Genomic DNA, 24,320 nt, shown 5'->3' on the forward strand with positions numbered 1-24,320 from the left:
GCAGTAAGACAATGCAATAAGGTCTTTAGTGTATCGAGTCGGGCATCTCAAAGGGCCGGTGCGGAGAATCCTTTCATTTACCGGTCGTCGAATTTATGTGCCATATCAAAATAAGAGGCTCAAGCTTGTAGCTTGTATGAACTTTATGTAATTGATGCGTTTGCTTACTTCTTACAGTTTTTGTGCACCTGCTCTGTATTTTTAACCTCACTTCAATAAGTAACATGTCAACAAATTGTCTGATAAGACTGTAGATAGTAAAATAACATTTCAATGTTTTTAGTGTCCGAAATAATTGTAAAAGTATAATAAGTAAATAAATGAGAAATTGAACGAGATGGATATTTATGGATGGATATTTTAGTCAGACTGCAGAGGCAAAACGGCCACACCTACTTTTTCCTTATTACAGCAACATTAATTTCTGCAGTCTGCTGATATTGCCGAGATATTCAGATGGACCATTAGGACTAAATCCTTGTTTGTTACATAATCTGTGTAGTTTGAGGCCGAGGTTACTATACTAACCTAGGCATAGATTTTTGCATCAAACCGTACAGCGGTTTTGAAATTATCAACCGCAAGATATTTTAATGGAAAGCGTCTTTTGTACGATTGAGTCCGGGCAAGTCATATCGCCCACAATTCTTTTGTGCATCACTTTCTATACGATTTTACGTACTTGTTACATTGAATTTACTCACCAGTCTACAGTTCACACACATTTTTAAATTGTAAGTTTATAATTAATACTTAATTGTATATATTTACTGCTTTAATGAGATGTTCTATCAACGTAAGAATTTAAAAGTATTTAAGTAGGTACCTAAATTGTGCTTAATAATTGAGTAATTGGTAATGGGCAACTGTGAATAATTCGATGTGCGTGTTTTACAAATACACATAAATACTTATTCGTGTATTAGCAAATTATCATGATTACGTGAACAGATTTTCAATGAAAATAGGTAGGTGTGTACGTTGCATTATCTGTTTTCCGATAGGTTTATTTTTTGTTTTTGTACTACTTAAGTCTCCCTTGTAACATCATTGAAACCAAACATACATTGCTGTTATATCTATGGTAAATATAACCAAACCTGACGTTTCTGCCCGCAGTTGAATTACGAAGACTTTCTTACAAAGAGCTCAAGATCATAATTTAACTTCCATAATTTAAAACGTAGTAGGTAGTTGTTGAGTTAATAAAGCTATTTACATTATAAATTAACTTATTATATGCAGTTACGAGTACCCCAGATACATTTCAATTTGCGTTCAGATTCCATTTGCGGATAAGAGAAAGTAATTAATGTGACTCGGAAAAACTGTATTAAAATGAATGACTGATCTGATTAATATTAATGAATTCAATAAAAATAACTGGAAGGAACGTAATACACTGATACGTACCTACATACAACTATATTTTAAAAGTACCTAAGTAATACACAGATAAGTGCATACAACTAAGTATATTGTTTAATTAAATGAATGCTCAAGTATCGATGCAATCATCATTATTACAAATGGGAGTGGGCAGTGAGATCGAGGTTTCATTTTTATTCCTATGCAAGGTTCCTTACACGGCACCGCTTATATAGGCTTATATACTTAACCTGGTTCAGAAAAAGTTGATATATTTAGTGTAAGAAACGTGTTTATTGATCATAATTACAAATGTTATAAATAAGACTTAGGTGCCTAAATTAATAAAAATACCTTATTACTCTCAGCATGATAACATTGTATATTCTTAATTAACAAGAACTTACATAAATTAAATATATTGAAATACTAGCTGACCCGGCCAACGTTGTGTTGCCATATATATAAAAAAAATGTTAAGGGTGAACAACTCTTATCACTAGCGGTATGGAAAATAGATAGCAGCCGATTCTCAGACCTACTGAATATGCACTTATAATTTGATGAAAATCGGTAAAGCCGATTCGGAGGAGTACGGTAACTAACATTGTGACACGAGAATTGTATATATAAGATTAACTTAATATTGTTACACTTCTCTACAAACGGTTTAAAACCATGTGCGATGAGGTTTTAAACAAAGAGTGTTTACAAATACAATCAACAGACGTCGCTGTACGAAATCTTGAAACACGGTGACGATGTTACTACAGCGTAACTATAAGAGACAAGGTAACTTTATTATTTTAGGCTTCTTGTCTTACTGCATGATATTTTTGGCGAGACACTATCGAGCGTCTTTTTAACGTTTTATAAAATACATTTGTATTGTACTAGCAACGAAACCCGGCGGTGCTAGGTATGTAAGATTAATGGAAAAGAAACGATTAAATGTTAATAGATTTTTCTTTATTAAAAATTAATGGATTTTTCAAAAATCTATTTTAACACTAAAAAGACCGGCGCAGTCAATTTGACAGTTTTATGAAATTAATCGTACATAACTTTTTACTAGTGTTTTCAATCTTTCTGATATTTCATGACTTTTTCTAAAGTATGTTAGTGCTATATAATTACTTATACGATTCGTCATCAACGACTTGCTACCTGCCGTGTGCGCTGGGATTCACGGGACCATCTTTACGGTTATGTCTCGTGTGTGACTCTCAGTAAAATGATACAGTTAGATTACAGCACGTCATTTAATCCGCCGACTGCGGTTCACGGGACGATTAAGCAATTACGATTTATGGGAGACACTTTTCACCGGCGCGGAACGCGAGTCGTGCCGCGGGCGTTCCCAGTAACGTTATATGATAGGCGTCGTGGAATGCAGTAAGCAAGCCCCTTCCGACATGCTAATGTGCTGCAGAGACTGATTGAATACTTTGTAATATCTAAATACTGTGTAATCACTGAAGGTTATCAATTTTATTACACTACATATCATACACATCTACTTCGAGTTGTACAGGTAAGCGGGTTATTTATAATATGTACATATTAATATTTTATATTATGCTGGACAACCGTTATTAAAACTGTTATATTGTTTTCTGGATACAAAATTAAGGAAGAGGTATGTAAATAACCGTGTTTAAGGGATAACCGCTTTTATTTTTAACTTTTTTATTATTAGCTTATTAATATTGATATTAACAAAGTTATATTAGAATAGAGTAGACATTGGATCACACGAGTTGTGAACAAAAACTTATAACTCCCATATAGTAGAAAAAATATTATATGGTAATTGAATGACTAAGTGTTTCCCATCCACTGTCCGTCATTATCAGCAGTTTGTTATAAACGAAGATAATACATCACCGGCATCACCGCCGATAAGTTCGCACGAACGCGTGAACGGGCGAACAATGATGTTGCCGCGGCAACGTCGCGCGCCGCTCGCACGCCGCGGTAACTGCTTCGCGTCGGCACGCTGCTCTATATTTTACACATTTAACCTTAAATACAACTCGAAACTGAAATATATCCTGCGGGTCGGTTCCTTCAGGTGGTGGTGTTACTGTTACTTGATATTGTAGAAATATTCGCTATAGAGCTACATATTTTTAAGGTTTAAGAAGGTACATATTTTTTTTTTATAAAAAGACGCGAAGTTCATTTTTATATAAAAATATTTTATTTTAATGCTCTTAAAGATATATTTATAAAATTCTTTTTAAACGTCTTTGACCTACCACTTCTTCGCAATGTGTGATAGAATTGAATTAATTGAAATGAGAATACTTAGAACGGCTTAGTTTGGTTCGTACAACAAAGAAATTGCTAACTTTCATTATTCGCACAAGATGAACGTGTTATATTTGGTTCTACGGCAACTCTCTAATAATAACGTGTCTATATCTAAATTGCCACATACAGGATCGCACTTTCTCCTATCGACAGACTCCGGACTAACCTGCATTTTGGCACCGACAGATTTTCCCAAAGATTGTGGAGCGTAACATTAACATGGAAAGTATGTCGATCCGCCCCCAGAACAATGGCGATGTCGTAACAATTGTAACAATTACTAGCGATTTGTACGAGATCCTATCGCTGCATCCACGGCTTTCCGCTTAAATAAGCCATTAGAATAAAACTTAGCGTCTCGGCACACTTTACACGGCCCTGATTGCACGAATCTCGCAAAGTCGCTAAGGAAGCATGCATGTAACAGACGGTATAATTACGCTAAATCGTTTCTTAAGATAACGACATGCGAATCCAGAAAACGCGGTTAAGCTGCCGGTTAAGTAACTTATCTGTGGCGTTTAATTGTTTAGAGCAAGAAGTTTATGGCGAGAATAAAACACAGCGAGGGCTCATTGCATTGAATGAGTGCCCGATTAAGATCTGTATCTAACGATATTGTCTTCATTTTCTTCTTACCGTAGAGATCAATAAAAATAAATAAAAAGTCGTCTTTATTCATTGCCTTACGTTGCACTTCCGATGTAGGCTGTGTGGAGCTTACTAAGCTAAACCAGGACTGATCGTGCAATATAAGATATGGATGTTAGAATGTAGAGTTTCCTCAGATTGCTTAAATATGTCATATGTAATATGATTACTTGTGAATAATAAGAGTATTAAAATGTACGAGCTTATATCTACTTTTAACTTTAATATTTTCAGAATGTAATGAAATAATGCATCTAAAGAAAATAACCTAAGAGTATGCAGGGAACAATAAGCACGTATTAAAATGGACAGGATAATAATAATATTTATTTACCGAAACTACGATTACTAACACTCACAGCCATGTGCGGCAACTGCATTTATCCTTATCATCATCAACCCATTACGACTGCTGGGCAAAGGTCTCTTCTCATAATGAGAAGAATTAGGCCATAGTCCACCGCGCTGGCCAAGTGCGTATTGGTAGACTTCACATACCTTCGAGATTTTTTTATAAATATCTCAGGTATGCAGGTTTCCTCACGATGTTTTCCTTCACCGTTTAGCAAGTGATAATTTTTTTTCTGCATTTATGTCTACACCAAAGTCTATGTAAAGCGTATGTATTGAATGTGCTGTGGATTGAATTATAATAATAATTTATTAAATGCATAGTTGTGTATTTACGTACATACTAGGGGTAAAATCTGTAGTAATTACCTGTATAGTGTGGCGCGGTGCGCGCGGCCGGCGGCGGCGTCGGCCTGCTCCATGAGGTGAGCCAGCGCGCGCGCCTGCTCGCCCAGCGTCAGCAGCTCCAGCTCCTCGCGCCCCACCTGGTACTGCAGCTCCGCCTGCTCGATGCGAGTGTCGATGTTCCTGCATACGTTCAACATCATCATGCTAGGTAAATTGTGCTGTAAACAGGTAACCCTATCCTTATGATTCTCCAGGCAATGGAGCTAGAACATAGTGAAATGGTCGATTGTTTTGAGATTATAGATAAACCCATATAACTTTGTTGTCGAAGCAATTATTATAATTTACTCGTGCTTTATTCTTGCTACGTGCTTTACTGATACATTAAATAAATCTTTTGCACACCACTATAAGATTTATAGACATTACATAAATATTGTAAACTCTTAATTAATATTGCAATGATTACTTTAAGTACTTGTCGGTTATTGAGGCCGTTACTTTATTAATTTCCCTATACATAAATACAACAAAACGTGTCCAGCACATTATACATAACGTAACACTTACTCAGTAACATGTGTCTTCTCCAGCCGGCGGCGTAGCTCCTGTATGTTGGCGCGGCGCGTGTCGAGGTCAGCGCGCACGGCGGCCGCGCGCTCATCCAGCGCACGCCGCTCCTCCGCTGACAGCGCCGCACCCTCCTCGGCCGCGCCACCCCGCGCCGCCGGGGACGCCGCGCTCGCCGCCAGCCGCGCCGCGCTCAGCGACGCGCTCAGCTGCTTCTTCAGGCTGTGTCATACGTTCAACTATTAAAAACTTGTTTATCACATTATGATTAGATGCCGTTGCAAATTCGAATCTGCTACCTGAATTTGGTAATTAAGATATTTGAGACACAGCTAAGATAAGTTTGAAGAACGGGAGTGGAACGGAAATAACTATGAAGTACTTGAAGTGAAGTATTTGAAAAAAAATTGACCATTACCAAAGGCAACAAATCTTACTTTTTATGCAATGGATGTACCTAACAAATGAACACAAAATCCTCCTGAGATTACATTACCTCTAGCGTCCGTAGACATATTTAATCAATCCGAAATTCTTCATTATCTTCTAAACCTACTACAAATTGTTTATAAATTTAGTTCATAGTTGTCAAGTCGGAGAAGCTAGCTAAATCCTTAAGTTACTTGTATATACAATGTTTATATACTTCTGTATAAGCGTGTCCTTGTCGGCGAGCGCGCCGCGCAGCGCGTCCAGCTCGCGTGTGACGTCACGGGTGCTGCCCGCGCTACGCCGCCGGGACCCCGCCAGCGACACCTCGATACTTGCCATCTAGAATTGCCAAGAATTTATCAAATATTGCAGACTTTGTCAGTAAAATAGTAGGTTAAAAGAGAGGCACTAAAATATATTTCAATCTTATATTTGAACTACGAAAAGTTTTAAGTTCTTAAACAGAAAAAAAAATAAGTCAAGTTTGTAAAAATAATTTCGGTATTTTATCTTAATCCACGCAACATTGTCACGAGCGCGGGCGATGCAAAAAGTGTAAAACTTATCGAAGTTGGCGCAGTCGAGGCGAATTTATTACTTTACTTCGGACATTTCTCAACGTTACATCGCGAGGCGTTATCTCCGCACAGCTATGACAAATCGCTCCATTCGAACTGGAAAAATTGCTCAGCTGATAGTAATGATCTACGACACACGAGCCCGGCGTGTAATTATCGTGGTTTTATTTGGAGGTATTTATAAAATGTTGTCGTTGCTGTTATTTTAGCTTCGCTTAAGCTATAAGATATAGATAAGTAGGGTCAGGTTTATGGAGTGCGCTTAATCAGTAATATGTACCTACTTAATATCGACTTCATAAATACTGGGATTATTTAAACAAGTCTTTTTATATTAAGTATGAGTTACCTAAAACTGCTGCAGAATAATTATGTTTAAGGTAAAATACATTCAGTTAAACCGAATTATTTTTATATTACAGATTTCGAAAAGAGTCTTATGTGGATTGTGGGTGTGGATGATATGCTGTAATTGTAATTGGAATCATATTTAATAATAAAAGTATATTGTAGGTATATAATATAAGTAAAGTATGTTGTTAATGTTATCAATTATCGTCGATTCTCCTTTGAGTACACTTAAAATGCTTCATGTGTTAGTTCTGTCTAAGCTCTCAAAATTATACAATTTCATTAATTTAACTATGCACTACTACTGCAAAGTAAAGGCAGTAGTCACTGCGTAGTATTTGAACAGTTAAACCCTGCGAGAAAAGTCGACATATGTGGGTAACTTTAGGCTTTAGATAATCTTTTCTCGATGAATGATAATGTACGTGTACAACATCATTGGATTGTGGCCTTTCAGACAAATTACTTCAAATTGCAACGTCTGAACATATGATCGAATGGAATTAATTAAAAATTTCAATCATTCCGTTACACTTAATTCATTAATCATTTAAGAAGCAAGATGAACGCCGCAGGTTCAAGCGATAATTATGTCATCAATCAATGCTATCGAGCAGGAATCGAACCCAGGATGCATCAATCTAAATCGTAGTCAGGGTGAAGTTATGGGAGAATTAGTGGCGCTTATGAAAGGAAATCGTTGCTCGTTAGCGGCGACTTCCTGCGAGTTGAGGTACGCTTCGTTCCACACCATGGCCCCAAGAACTATTCTACTGGTTTTTAGGCAATCTTAAAGGTATTGACCAAAAGATTTTTTTTATTTATTTACTCAGGTCTATCATCAGGTCATTTCTTTGGTTACTAACACTTATTAACATTAAGTGTGCTAATTATGGATAAAGGAAGGTACCGGAGGAACATTACCTTTTGACCACCTTTGATCCACAATCGATCCGTGATGCGTTCTAAATGGCAAATACGTTGGACTTTACGTATTCATAACTAAAATATTCCAATTTGTAATGTAAGAACAATGCTAACAGTTACACGCCAATGATATGGCTAGTATCCACCTTTGAATGCAGTTAGAAGTCGTCAACGAATTGGGAATTGTTAGTACATACAAATAAGTCGTACGATTGTCGTTCTATAAATTTCAGTGTAACCTAGATAAAATCGTTAGTAGAATAGAGCCTCGTGGCACTAAAATACTACATTTGGCTTGCTTATCGCGCCGTTATATCCAATGTTCGAGTATGGTTCGCTACCTCAAGACAGAATAATGGAAGCTCCGAGCAACTCTACCTTAAAATTATGGATGTAATGATCTTAGGAACAAGCTGTTATCTACAATCGTACATTTAATTTTAAGCTGTTTTTAATATAGAAATAGTTGATACTTTTAGGCTTTTTATATGCTATATGGGGGTAGCAGACTGAGGGCCAAGCTGGAACGCCTCGGAAAGGTATGTCTCCCTTTCCACACCCTTCAAATCTTGACACTACTGTTAATAGGCAGAACGAGGTGTGGCGGCGGTGCTGCCGGAGTCGAACCACAAAGGGATCTACCACCTTTCATACAATACTTCATACAAATTCGAATATTGCAGTAGTGAATATGTCTAAGATCTATGTGATAGTACTTAATAGTAGTTTAGTGGATATATAAGACTGCATGTATAGGTTATTTTAGAACTAGATAGCTCTATCATTGTTTTATGTTATAAAAGGCTATGTTACTATCATAAAGGACAACAAGTCCTTTATGATAGTTAGACTACCAGTGTAATTATTTATACGTTTCAGTATGTTTTTAGCCCGGCCATGAATATTCACAATAAATTTATATGAATACTTAAAACTTACCAAAATTTTACCCGAATGACAAGGAACGGTTATTATTACATAATATTTGTAGCCTAATATAATACATGTTTTAAAATCATCTTGTATGGTTACATATATCGTATACCTATTATGTTATATTTTAAATTCCTTCATAACTTTAGTATGCTTTGCAGTGTATCCATAAAATCTTGTGCGCAAATCTCAGATGCCAAGAAGTCAAGCCAGATGTTATCGGTGGCAGTTTAGTGGTCGTATAGTTTCTGAGAAAAACATTTAAAACGATGGCATCAGTTTCTAAATATATAACTGTAAGCAGTTAAGGTAATATTAGTGATATAATCATAAACATTTTTAACATACTACTGCCCCACTACTGGGCATGGATCCCTTCTAAAATAAGAAGGCTTTACGCTATACGCAGCTACGTTGATTAGATAAGAATTGGTTGACTTCAGAAATATTTAAGATTTTTTTGTCTTCTCACCATGTTTTTTTTTCATATGCATAATTTTCACAGATGTGTACCTGGAATTTGAACCACGGACCCAATATGAAACACAAAAATAATATTAATATGCCACTACTGCTATTTACTACGAAAACAAAATCAAGAACATGCGAGATAAAAAACTTAGGCACACAGTATGCACACCCTCTTATGTAAGTAATCATATCTTCATTTAATATATTATGTGTCTTGCATGATTATAATATTATTATGCCCCTCTCTTGATAAAAACTGTCATTGTACTCAATTGATCTAAATAGATCTGTCTAGTAGGCAACCCGCTACCAGAGTAGGTACATAAGTTTTATTTAAATTCTCAAGGAAAACCTTTTGAACTTCCTCTTTGACTAGAATATTTTTCTGAGTGTACTATACAAAATTGTTAAGATTTCGAGTTGGGTTATATCTATTCTGCTAATCTGGATCTCATTAACCTTTTTGTGGTAAATTAACCTTGAGATATAGTTCAAAATTTATATCTTAGCCATTTAAAGCTTATTTTCCATAGAGAAGTGTATTTCAAATTATCTAATTAATTCAATTTTCACGCATGAGTGATTCCTTGAACCACAGACTATGAACTAACTAGAAATGTTTTTGGAATTTTTATAATGACAATCAGTGTCAGACTCACGTATAAGGTTAAAGATCTATGTAGAATTCGAATGGAGACACAATTGCCTCTACCAAGTTTGTGTTTTAATTTGTAGCATAATATTATACATATATAAGTGGCCAGCACGTAGATATTTCAATAACAACTCTTGGTTGGGATTATAATAATAATTGTGTGTGTATACTGTATACTGACTGTAATAAAACATAAATATTTCTTAATAATATTTTTGGACAGTAATGTTTTTGACCAACCAGAAACAATAAAGTAGGTATATAGGTACTTATTGAATTAAAAATAGTACAGCATTATTTTTTATTAGGGCTAATTGATGTCGACCTTCGTAACATTATCTACACACTTAAGTATAACCTTCTGTACGTACACTTCTATTCGATATTGTTTCTATGGGGTCAACAGTAAAGCGGAGATATCGCAAATCGCTTGGTATAAGTTTAATTCCCAGCTATTGTGTTTTATTGCGGTTGTTTATTTGTTTTCTCACAAATTACCTTCAAGTTGTTTTCATGGGTGTGATGCGTGCGATAATTTGTAAATACAGCGCTGGGAACTGCCTTCAACACGACTTACTGCGGTGGATTCGCTTCCGTATCTACGACTTTGTATGTCAACCTACTACCGAATTGAGGAGCTACAACCCATTATTTTGGAGGTAATTATGTAAAAGTATATAAACACTTTCCTAGCGATTGAACCTAGCGAATTTATTTGAATTTAATTGAAACTTCTGGAAGTTTCATGCGTGTATTAAGTGTGTAAAGGATTTTTTCTAGTCTATATTTATCTACCTAGATCTATCTTTAAATACATACCCACATATATAACAGCCACTGAATTTATTTATATAGATATTTTATCTGTATTTATTTTTGATTATGTCTATAGTTCCGAATGTACGGGAATACCGTATATAAATGAAGTAGTTATGTAGTTACATATAACTTAAGAAGGGAAATACGCCAGGTAACTAATATAATTTGCTGTTAACAAAATATACGTCTAAATATTCGTTCCGCCGCATTGAAACTTTTCAAACCTTTTCCGCGGATATCTGATAGTAGTCTTTATTGGAATTGTTTCCACATAAAGTTCTCGCGTTTCTTTTACTTTTTGCGCAGACAAGGTTCTCTCGGCCGTATAAATTGCTGCTACGTGCCCCAAGTATTTGCGAACCATTTTCTAATTATCAATTGCTTTGTAATAATAAGCTTCAAATAGGGTTGCGCATTACTCAACTACTACGAGATTTTTTTTAACTTTGCAGATTAATAACAACATAAAGCCTGTATTACTTATTGATTATTTTAGATTAAATTTTTGTTAAAGTAAAGTAAGTCCTGGTTTGTACCTTGCACCTATGTACCTAGAAATATTTTAAAATTACTATAACAATAATAATATACGGATATAGGTATTGAAATATTATATTTAAATACATTATTAGATTGTCGTGATCTAAGACTTTATTAAATGCGTTCTAGAATTCGATAACGACAATGTTTAATAAAATTTGAACAAATAAAATATACTGTCAGCGAAATCTTTCGACAGCCCTTTGTTAGGAAAACGCCACCAGCTATTAGATTCCTGCACGTAGTACCGAGTTCAGTTTATCTACAAATGTGGGGACTGCACTGCAAACGTACCGGGTAATTGATCGCCAATTTCAAAACAGGACTTATTGGAATAGGCACATACTCGATTGTATGCCCTAAGTGGAGCCTATTTAAGCCTATTAAGCCTAATATCATCCTATGTAAATGAATCAATTGACTTTTGCTGTACTCTACAATTAACGTCATGATGGTTTCAGCTTCGTGATTCTGTAATTGCGTCGTCGTGGTTTTTTTGTATAAATGTTAGAACTTCTATGATTAATAAATACCCAACAACAATTTAATTCCTTTTCGATTGTTATTTTTTGTTGATTAAGTATATTGCAAATATAAAACTAGTGACTCTACATCTTTTAGAAAAATTAAGGAACAATCGGGTTGTGAGTAATCCTTGTGTTTATTATCATAATTTATAGCAAGTACCACAGACTATATATTTTTCAAAATACAATTATAGCGCTACTCGGTGGTCGTATTAAATAAATGCAAATTGTGGTTGCAGCTCGCTTTGAGCAATAATACTGGGCATTAAATTAGTGATAAGCAGTCCCTGAGCATTTTAGATTATGAACTGGTACAATAAGGAAAATCAATTTTCAATTTAAATTGTTCATGGCAATAACTTTATATGTCCACGTTTATTCTTGACAATCGCATAAAATATATTTTTTTAATCAAGTTAGTAATTTGCTTCATTGTGTTTCATCACGTTCATATTTACCTACGATTTCGTCTCTAAATATTATTTTAATTTTAGTAATAACAATACGGTTAGAAGACTGGAGATGAAGGCGACTTTTAGCATCTTTACTAGTAAGGAAATAAGTAAGTACGAGTACTTACGTATAAACCAAATACTTATTAATAATTATTGTTATTTATTTTAATCAAATCAAATATATTTGATAAACCTAATAGTCCAATTGTGAACGAGTTTTGATGAACGATTTGGATAAAGATTACAATTTTAATAATTGAAACATACCATTTTTGGTGTGGTTGTGTATTCACTTACGTGTATATAAATTTTGAGTTAGAAATAGTTACCAATTTAAAGTCTGAAATACATCTGCAGCCAAGCTGACGCCGCGAGCAGTCATTAGGGAACAGATCAGAACACTTGCAAAGCGCTCCAGGCTTTGCTCTACTAATAGGGAGTCATTCCAGAAATGAGAATGATGCTAAACTATCCTGTATACCCCCAGTATAAAGGATAATCGTAGAACGTATGTAGTTTAATTACATAATAGGCCAAAATGAATACATTATAGGATCTAGTTATTTAAATAGTCATAGATATATTATACTTTCAAGGGCAGTGTGATGGAGAATGCTAATAGTCTTATTTCGTGACATTAAACGTTTTCCCAAAACAAAGTTGTCAGTACTCTTAATGAACATAATCAGTCATACAACGTAATATACGTACGATATATAAAGGACTTTTTTCTAAAAGTTAAAATGAAATACAAAACAATAACAATGACTTATTTTCAACTCTCAACAGTTCCTCTCAAACAAAAGGCTCATACATACGTCCCTCATATAGGTCACCCCGAATAACATTAGATGACAAGGAGCTGGCCACTGACCTTGGCTTCCAAACTCTCGAGGTTGACGACCCCACCTGCCTCCAAGGTTTGCTGCAACAATATACACACAGTTAAAAACGTTAATTGAATTACGATAAAAAACGCTTCGAGCAATGGCTACCTAATACAACTGGTGAAGGCACAAGCCATGTTTGGGTAATGTAAAACGTAGAGTATGAAATAGAGGTTCCTTTGAGGATATTTGCATGTTACCGGACATGCAACTAATTTTAAGTGACTGCAGCTTTATTGTAGGTACTCACTTACTCAGAAATATAGAGCAGCAGTAATATAGAGCAGACTTAACATAATATTAAAGTTTGTCATGGTATCAGTAATATACGAAACATCGCTAAATGCGAATCAAACACACACGGAAGGTAACCGCACAACATATAATGATATATCGAACACAACATATATTTTAAACTGAAAACGCCGAAATACAGCGGGTAGTCCGGTGTTTTCAGTTTTCATTAAATAATTAGTATTTAAGTATATTTACGGTTATTATTTTCTGCTCTATGAAACGTTACAAACGAATAAAATCAAGACCAAAAAGAATGAATTACTCGAGATACTTACAAAACTGCACGATATAACAACATATCAAATACTGAAAGTACCTATACAACATGAACGAACTAATATGAAAGAGTTCAAAAAATTATAACGATAATAATGTAGAAAGTCGCACTAAATCATTCGTAGTTAAGTTAATTAATGTAATTCTGTCAATCACATGAAGAACATTCTATTATATTCGCCTAATCAGCTTTTTGTTGCACCAGTCATCTTCACGTAGCTACTAGCCTACGTGCGTGCACACGCTACACCACAGAGTAATATTTATTTTAGAGTCCTCTATAGCTAGCTAGCACCAACACCTTGGTTTGAATAATTTTAAACCGCTTTAGAAAATCGAATAAATAAATTCGAATTTGAAAAGATTCATTAATTTTTCATTGAAGTCTGAATGACAACCTATTGCTATATTAACGTCACCACATAATACAAATAGCTTCAAACTCACAAGCTTCGACAAATACCTATTATTATTTGTCGTCGCACTACAATTCACCAGAACTACGAAATATTATATTAAAAGAATGAAATTTACTAACTCCACTTCAATTCAAAATATGACTGTTTACCCTATACAATGCGTAATGATGGTGTTCTGACGTATGCCTACTGTTCGTACCCGAGAAGGCTCTATACTTTACAATAACTCTGAGCATCGTACACCCCGCACGTCATTTCGCGAAGCCTCGTCCGGCTTTCCGTCAATTTCACGTTACGATTGTTCGCTAATGATCACATTAAACCGATAATTATAAATTATGAAGCCACTGAACATGCGAAATGCTATTGCTGATTGATTGATTGATTAGCAGCGTTTTTGTAAGCATGTTAGTTTCCTTTTAGTACACGCACTTACATACTTTAAAACATCAACAAAGAAAGAAAGAATGTCAGTTATTTGCTTTAATGAAAAATCCCAAAAGCTTAAATCTAAAATAAGAAATAATACAGAAAAATAGGAATAATCATCGTTTGCTGAACTTATATCATTTAAACTTTTTATCAAGAATCGCAATTTTTTGTAGTTTCTGATTTCTGATATTATAAAAATTATTTTTTTATAATATCAGAAATCAGAAACTACTAGTAGTAGTAGATTTTTATATTAAATTTGAAAATAAAATACTTCCTCCAGAATTAAAGTGATCACATTGCTTCTTCAATTAATTCAAAGATTGGCTAATAAGAAAAAGATGTCCACTTTAAGTAGAAACAGACTAAAGCGCAACCAGGAACGCGTTGTGCGAATAAAGAGTTGTTTTGTTAGAATTTGAAGCGTTTCCGAGAAGCGGAGCAGGAAGCGTTTAATGGGGCTTTATTAACATTCCCGGCTTCGGGGCTCTCTCGCCGGCCGCCGGCTATCTCCGCCCGCTTCGGGGAACTTCAGTGCACATGTGTAGGATTACGAATGTAATTGTGCTGGTGTAACACTAGTACCTTAACAACAATATGCTAAGACTTAATATACTGATGCTTGTTGGTGAATAGTAAAAAGATCTTATTAACTTGAATGTTCAATTAAACATGATTAATAATAATCGTTCAGTATTCAGTTTCCATTTTGAACGCACGTCGATCAAGAAGGCCAATGCAAACGTTAATTTAAAATGCGCTTTGATATTTTAAATTAGAAATAATAATTATTATCATCATCATATCGTGAAATGCCTGTAAAACTTTTCATTATTATCTAAACGTCATTAATGTCGCTAACCTTTTTCAGTCTAAGAGGAAACCCTTGTACGAGAAACAGTAATGGGTTGACGATAGGAGTAGAGATAATTATGCTCTTGGAACGTAAACTCGCAAGTTCATTACAATGCTAGATCTTAATACCTTAAAACCATAATCCAGTTCAGGTAATATTAAATATTCATTCGATAAAATAGCTTAAGACATGATATGGAACAAGATTGTTAACAGATACAGGAATAAGTCGTTTGCATTGCTTTGTCTAGTATTGTTGTGCGCGTAAACACGGGGGCGCATTCTACAACCATTATTACGCACACTTGACACTATTAGCAAGTATGGTGCTATTATATTATGTATTCAGCTATTAGTTACAATGGCGTGTGGGCGACAACCTGCGCTGCGCAGGCGCCGCCTTTGTGCGCCTGACACCCATTTATGTAAATACGATGACATCGTGTTTAGGCTTTATGTTTAGGCTGAATATAAACTAGTTAAATAAAGTCTACTAGTGATGACTATATAGATTTTATATAGTACAGTGATTGTTTAGTTTGTTGCTTTTTGTAATAAGTTATTTTTAATGAATTTGACGTATCATTGTGGTGACAATATGCCAGGTAAGTATTGCTAAAAAAATATTTTTAATAAGAAATAATAGACAGATGATATAATTTCCTCATTACAAAATTACCTACACTAGAAATAATATTCAACTTCATAATATAACCTTAAACACCATAATTTATATTTATCAGGTATTAATTTAAGCTGCGCTACAGCTTTATAGACAAGATAAGCTGTATATCATTTACATGCAGATTTCAGTGCGTCTTATAAGAAAGATGATATTTCATACGATTAACTACTTAAAGAGGTTTATAACTGATCAATTTATTCTTTGACGTGCGCTTCCGGCGACATCATACTTTTACGAGAATTTCTTCATTACACCACAAATGTAGCTACCGTATTTGGATGTGATAAGCTGGATTAACTTTTTAAAGGTTTCAGATATATTTATTAACATAATAGTTTCTTTTATTTTAGGTGAAGTTGGTTTCTGATTTCCATGGACGGTAGTGATTATATCAGACATATATTGTATATTGTATCAGACAGGATGCAGGGACACTCATTCATGGTTCTAATAAATAAAAATAGTCACGTCAATTGCACGGCTATTCGCTCTTCCAAATAAAGACAGTGTCTTACCAGGGACGTGGAGCGCTGCGTCTTGTTGAGGTCGTGCTGGCTGCGGCTGCGCTCCTCGCCCGCGTCAGAGAACTGGCCCGACTTGCGCGAGCTGCAACAAACACTTGTGTTAATGACATGATCGTGATCTATTACATACATATTATTTTATTTAGGATGTGAAAACTTCATCCATCAGGTTGTGAGGTTAGATCTACCTTTGTCTGCTGGTCTACATTTAAATAAAGTTGATTTAAAAATTAATTGATTTATTTCAATGACTTCGTGGCGTAACTGATGTGACCCTCACTTTATATATATTTGGGTTAATAAACTTTTTGGAGAATAATGTGTTAAGCTACATTTTTTAAGCTACACTTACAGTAAGAACGAAAGCCGCATTTGGAGCTTTTAACGTAACAGGAAATGCACGAACCGGAAGTGCGAAGCTTCACGGCAGAAATAGCTGAAACGGCAATACGCCTACAAAAACAGAGCGCCATTAACATAATTGTTATCTATCTACGACTGAACTTGACATACTAGTTAACAAAACCAACCACAAAAGTAATTTTCCAACTAGTCTGGCGAACGGCCTTCGTGACGTAGGTAAGAGCGTAATTCGATAGCGACAGTGCTACAATTGAGCAGTAACCCAGTTGGAGCCTTGAGACACTGCCTCGGATGTTGCCACAACAAAGACGTGTCTCGTTACGACAACCGCTCTGTTTACCAATAACACGGATCTGCAGAGCAGCGCGAAGGTGACCGCTTTTCACTTGAGTGGAACTCTTTCAAGAAGCTTCGGATTTTTTGGTTTTCTACGTAAGTGTAGAAATGGCAAGAAAGGCGCCAAAACGTCTTATTCACTTGACAACTTCTTGAATTAAAAAATATGAAAGTTAATTTACTCGATGTTCATTCAATCACAGTAAAAATTAACCTAACCTAACTAACCAAACCTAACCTAATTAATTATTAAATTGTTTAAATTTGTTACACCACGTTATTACTTTATGCTAATATGATAACAAACAAGCACTAATACAGTGTAAACATTTTCGAAATTATGTCACTTTATTTCTACTACGAGTACATATTATGCAATAAAGGGGACTTGCGAACTTTTAATCCTCCGATAAGCAGGTACCTCATTTAAATATCAGTTCCACAGAAGGTCACCACGATTATTTTCCTCCGCGTGCCTAATTTTAATGAGCTTCACATATTGTTTGTACACGACTAACACGTAAACAATCAAACAACCGAATGCTTGGAAAATTGTGAAAGCAGCGGAACTAACGGATTAGTTTACTTTTTTATACCTTTTATGCCCAATTATTGCAAATAATATACCGTTTTATTGACGTACGACCTACCTACGTAATAAAAATTTCACGCTGATTTTTTCAGTTACGTTATGGAAAAATCATTTTCAAAGTTATATGCTAGAACCTATGCGGAAAATACCTGTCATTGATTATAGGTACACTCCTATCTTGTATGATTATTATTTGGTAGCAGCAGACCCGATTCAAACCTGAGTGTTAACTGTAACTTATTAAGAATGTAAATTTTCCCTTAATATGCCTTAAAATAAAAACATTTTAGATAAACTAGTAAACAACAGTCCCTAAAGCTGGAAGGGACGGATAGCCGAACTTAATCTGAAACTACTTAATTTTAGTGAATTTGGTTAAAACAAGCATAATATAGCATTATAATCTTTAATGCATACGTGTATTATATAGTTATTATACTGCAAAGTTTTAAGAAATTTGGTTAACACACATTAAGACCCATAAACACAACTATTACCTTAAACATGAACACAACATAACTCTCAGGAGTCAGGACAGTACGCAAGTGACACTGGTCGTCAATTGAATAAAATATTGATTGGCAGAATATTTGAAATAGCGAGCCTGGCGCCACTGGCTGGCCCAGTCCAACCCACGCTCGCGTCTGTGTCTCACAGTTCCAATATTCCGCATTCCGAGTTACCAACTTGCCACCCATCGCGTGACGGCGCCGCCTTTGTGGGTCCAGCCATTACCGGCACTTAGTGACTTGATTAAACAAATCAGTTGCTGTATACATAAACATGACCGTCGATTCGGTTGTCGTTGAATAGTTTAAAACGTACTTATTTTATTAATTTCTTGTCATAGTCCGTCGTTCGCTCCCAGATGTATGTAAGCTTATGTCATTGGTATTATTTCTTTTTGAGTTACTTTGGTCATAACGCTGGCTTTATTCACATATATAAGTTACCATCTGCCAAATATCTTCTTCGAAGCACTAAGTCTACTAGCGTAGCTACTCACCAAGTTTTTTTCTTATGTTACAGAATGATTTGGCATTACATTTTAGGATACTTAACCATGAGTAACCTTTGTTTGTATTACCTGGTGAGCTTGCGGTGTCCGCGGCGGCCTCCGCTGATCATGGACAGGGTGCTCATCACCGCCGACATGGCGTTTCGCCCTCGGGCTCATCACACCTGAAACAAAAGTTAAATATTTTTAAGACTTTCAAAAGTTAGCAATTATACTCCAATTAGTAATATTAGTCAGTAACAACGACAAATTTTCAGTTTCAGAGAATTTTCACTCTTCTGTGATATAAATATTTAGAAACTATTGATTATTCATTTTTTAACTATGTACTGTGGCGACCTCCCGCTACTCGACAAGAGATGGCCAAGAGACGCAGTACCAGTACCTAACTCTTTCTTAACCATAATAATTTATATAAAACGCTAATATCAGAAGTTCGTAATGAAAAATTTAACGTTTCCTTTTTTGTAATAAAATCTCTAGCAGCGTGATTGAATATGCTTTAAACGCGCGTGACATCGATTACCGGTCGGATGGGCAACCCGCGGCCGCTCCGCAAAAACATCGCTCGCCTGTGTCACGCTTTCAACAACATGTTGTAAATATGTGTTCCTAAACGCTTACACATTGAACGACAATGTATTACTAGCAATTATAGTATACGTTTATTTCTGTTAGGTTTTTTCTTCCGGAGAAGGACGTTTTTTTAAAAACCTACTTTAGATTCTGTAGAAGATTACTGGTAAATCATACATAGGGACGTCAAGTGTGTATATTCTTAATTTAGTAAATTGTTCCTAAATAAACTAAAGATGATAGGAACTAGATACAAATCCTCATTGCTGCTATAGTCTTAAAGGTATACCTACAAAGGTACACCTATTGCCTTATAATAGCAATATAAAGCGTACGCAAAGTAAGTTAGAGACATTTATGGGTAGCATGGTACCAACGCACCTGAGGCGTACGCTGTATATCTATCTGGGTTTGATTAAAGACGATGGGCTTACCAACAAGATGATATCATGCTCTTTTGTTACTTCTAAAATGTATAAAAAAATCAGCCGAAAGCAACGAACAACACAACGAGACCGAAACTGTAAGCAAGAATATCTTTGTTGTCACTTCTTATTTGCATGTCCATTAAAATGCATACCACTTTTTGTGGCAGCTAATTTAATCAAAACATTAAGTGGCATTGGAAGTAAAACGAGACGGCCATCCGACACCGATCCATGAATTAATGTTTCACTACATATTAAATTCACTGTTGCGAAAACTTTATTGCAATAATTTGATTTTATTGCGAATTTATACTTATTATTAATTTGCATTGTGATTTTAGATTTCTAATGCCCAGAATAAATATCAAACGTGTTAGAGTTTATGGCTCTTCTTAAAATAGTGGGCGGAGAGCGCATGAATGAACATAACTTCTGATTTTGATTATGTCAATAGTTTGAGTATATAATAATAGTAAGTAATGATTTTACTTCTAATAGTGACGACGACGTATGTAGGTATATATGTAAGTACATATATTTCCGGAAAAAATGTTAATTCTGCCCATCCTGTTATTTTGTTAAGCTTAGAACCTGTCCTGAGAGAATGGCTCACCGTTATTAGGGGTCGGGCCGGCGTCGATGGAGGTACGAACTACAATGATATACAAGCATAATCAGATGCTCCAACGAAACGACCATTGATCCAATGACTATCTCAATTATCCCACAGATTGATGTTATTGACAAAATTGTTTTATATCTAGACTAAATATATTAGGTATACTTAATACAAATTATTTTTCCATAAGTACGAGTATTATAATAAGTTAACTTTTGAATAGTATGATAAAGTATAAAGCATATTTTTCAAATGGTGCGAATCAGTAAAAAATATTAGTCAGCGAAGCGTAAACAAAACGCTATAAAATTAACATAATCCTCTGTTATCGTAACAGGTTCTTGGGCCGGGTTGTAGGTCAACAAACCAATTAAGTTATTATGAAACATATACGTATATTCGAATAATGTCTGTATCGGCGGCCAAGCTAACGGACCACGCTGGTAAAAGTGGTTTAAGCTTTTAGTACATTTAAATCATTAAGAAGATATATAGCCCAGTATATGCAAAGTTGGTGCCATTTTAAAGTGAAATGTAATTCTGTTCTTATTTTTACAGTATTTAACGCAAATCACTGCCATATTTTTGTCACCAGTGTAACATTGTACCACCAGTGTAGCAGTCCTACATTTGGTGTGAAATTGTGTTTGTATTCTTTCTGGCTTAAAATTTGCCAAGTATGTACGTGTTAAGATTAACATTACCTTTACGTGACTCACTTGTTAAAAATTAGAACAAATATATAAATAAGAATACCTTCGTAAGTAGTTACGTACACAGCCTTGCAATATAAACAACGTTTATTGTAACACTAAAACGAATATAGAAAAATAACATTGTAAGTACTATAATTGTGAATTTAATAATTTACACACGCACAAGCTTAAACATTTCAACTAGAAAAAACGAATGATTTTCAAACAGCTACAATATATGCTTTATTTAATCATAGCTAATCAAATCTTTCAAATAAGCAATTTCATAATCTGTCTCCGTTCACAAACTATGATGGCACAAACGACATATACATACGCCCGTTAAATTTACTACATACCATTTTGAGCTGAGGATTAAAAATAACGTTGTCTGTGTCGCAGTAGCTACTATATAGCAAATAGTTCTGTACCTTGTACCCTGTACCAACAGTGTGGTTCAATCATATTAAACTGTTTTAGTGAAATACGCTCACACGGCGGTGGGTGCGAATGTTTACACGATTTACGGTCGCCCGATAAAACAATTAGTTACACAATATTCGATTCTGGTAATTACATAAATACTGTAATTGCTTGCGAAACCTTGGCTCCACCGTGAATGCCATTCTATGAGTCAACGATTGTTTTTAGTAAAAACACTTACTTACAGACTTTTTAAATTAAGTAACATTTTCTACGGAGTTACATTGAATATTTGCTATACTTACCTAGTAATTGAGAGTTATTTTGTTTGACTAAAGATTTGTTGGAAAAAGAAAGAGGTAAAAATAATAATTAAGAGGTGAATACTTACATTGTTATACCTACTTAGGATTTTATGATTATTTGTTACAATATACCATATAAAGAATCGGGCCCATTTTTGTTCTTTAACAAAATAAAAGTAACAACACATTATAAAACTAAAATACTTCTTTGAAAATTTACCATGCCTAGTGTACTTGGTACCGTATTATATTAATTGAATTAAACTGTACGGTTGTGCCATAAGGTACGCAGCGTACTATATAATATGGCGTAGGAACCGTAATACAAGAATCCGTCAGACAATATGATTGACAGTAATAACTCCGACAATACCATGCAGTCTGCAACAGACATGATGGAGTAATGAATGACTATTAAAGCCGCTGTGGTAATTGTGATGTCGAGCGCGCGTGGCCTCTGCTCGCTGTCATAACCGACTATTACAACTACGGACCTTTCTTACCATTCAGTTTCTAGACCAGACAATTGTTTGGAAATGTAGAATAAGTTTGTACTTGAATCAAATAACCAATTTTATGTATCGAGCTATTAATTGATCTGAGAATATTTCATCGAAATCAGTTTAAGCACTTGCTCTACCACAAAAAAAATGTCATTGAGTTTTTGGTATCATTGAAATACCTAATAAGTTTATTATGTCGTAAGAAAAACATGCTATTATTGTTCTAAAATCATATATGTTATATAGATTAAGTAGGTACATAAAGTTTATTTAGGTAGGATAAAGGTTAGATAAAGGAGTTGTTTTAATACAGATACTTAATTAAAAGACTTTGTATATTGGAATGCAAACGTTAAATAAGTAAACTGAATTGGTAACTTACATAATGTCTCACTGTATACCTATGTTCTTAATCTCGGGATGGCCTGCTACTTTTGGTTTATAGTAATACGTATTGAATCTGTAATTTGTTTCCTCGAATATTCATACGTATTTATATGAATCTTTATCCGTTCATTTTTACCTCATGGATGATCGAGTGTATAATGTATACAGGACGATAAACGCGAACGCCTGACTTGACAGATCACCGTATGATGACTAGGTGATTAGACGCACCCTACGATTTCTTCCAAGCGAGCCGCTAATCCAGTCGGCCCTGAGCCCCACGCACGCCTGACGCCACTATACATTAATCATTACTCGTACTAACAGTGTGCAGATTGCACAAATCCACCGCCAAACCTGTGTGAATCACTTGTGTTGCACTTCCCATGCTTAGTCATTCTAATTTTAGGTACATTAATCTCATTTGAATATTACCATAGGTCACCGGGACTACAAAATATGCTTAATAATTTATGATTTATTAGTACGGTTAAGTTAGTCTATAAAATGTTATGTGTCGTAAGGAATATTCAGAATGGTTAAAGTAATAAGTATTCCGATATTTTAGTAACTATGGCACTACTTAAATATGAATGCAGTTTCGTGGAAAGCTATGAGAAAAGTCACATAGTTTTGTTAAACGAATCGCCCGCTAGTTAATACTTTTTACTACTACATATTATAATGATCCGCTATACTTTATTAATTTACTTTTAATAGCAGACTGACTTGCGATTTTACCATCCAGAGAAGCGATTACATTCACGCTATAAAGTCCTTGTCATGAGGTGACGAGCGCGCGTCATGCGCCGATGATCCGCCAAGAGATGGATGGCCTGCCGCCTGCGCGCCGTAATTGTACCGATACGTCCGCTCTACATTGTAAGCTGGACTATAGTAGCTACATTGTCAAAGTATTATAGCCAAGCTTAAGGTCGATGAAGTGTAGCAAAAACAGTCAACTCAAATCAAAACTTAAACTATCAAATAGGCAACTTAATGGTATAAGGAACGACAGAGAATCGGAACATCAGAGAACACTATTTTTTCGGTATTTATCAAGAACAGCATGTCACAAGACTCTGTGCTTATTTTCAAAGCTATCTCTCATGTACCTTAATAAGACATAAATTATTATATATTTCCTGCGAATCTCTACATCTTATCAAATCGCCATGCGAGCATGACTTCCGCTGTGCTATAGCGCCTCGCTCACAACTGTAGCTTTTTTCACTGGATCACTATCTTAATAGTTGGCAGATGACACCAAGAAAGCTCGTATCTTATCCGCCCAGATATCATAATGGCGCGTGTAACAAAACTGTATAACATAATTACGGTCCACCTTGCGACTAACGGACGCAACTGTTCTACAATACCTGCAATGTATGATGCTTATTCACTTTTT

The 24,320-nt window shown here is 35.1% G+C and overlaps 1 protein-coding gene across 2 annotated transcripts in view; it reads right to left on the minus strand.

Moving 5' to 3' along the window:
- The window catches only part of sprt (PDZ domain-containing protein sprite), a 54,081-nt gene that overhangs the window by 12,225 nt on the left and 17,536 nt on the right, over nucleotides 1–24,320 (minus strand). The window contains exons 2-7 of one of the 2 annotated variants that reach the window (XM_073087763.1): nucleotides 19,046–19,140; nucleotides 16,659–16,749; nucleotides 13,167–13,217; nucleotides 6,251–6,375; nucleotides 5,605–5,826; nucleotides 5,056–5,214 (exon numbers count right to left, since the gene is read on the minus strand). In XM_073087763.1, coding sequence (XP_072943864.1) covers nucleotides 5,056–5,214; nucleotides 5,605–5,826; nucleotides 6,251–6,375; nucleotides 13,167–13,217; nucleotides 16,659–16,749; nucleotides 19,046–19,113 — 716 coding nt within the window. In that variant the 5' untranslated portion in view covers nucleotides 19,114–19,140. Of the gene's footprint in view, nucleotides 1–5,055; nucleotides 5,215–5,604; nucleotides 5,827–6,250; nucleotides 6,376–13,166; nucleotides 13,218–16,658; nucleotides 16,750–17,019; nucleotides 17,055–19,045; nucleotides 19,141–24,320 lie in introns of those variants that run through there. The other variant, XM_073087764.1, reaches the window with a different exon arrangement.

The sequence above is a fragment of the Epargyreus clarus genome, unplaced genomic scaffold (genome assembly GCF_041222505.1).
Source record: "Epargyreus clarus isolate Ecla_fem2 unplaced genomic scaffold, WU_Ecla_fem_2.2 ptg000026l, whole genome shotgun sequence".
In the NCBI taxonomy this organism is placed as follows: domain Eukaryota; kingdom Metazoa; phylum Arthropoda; class Insecta; order Lepidoptera; family Hesperiidae; genus Epargyreus; species Epargyreus clarus.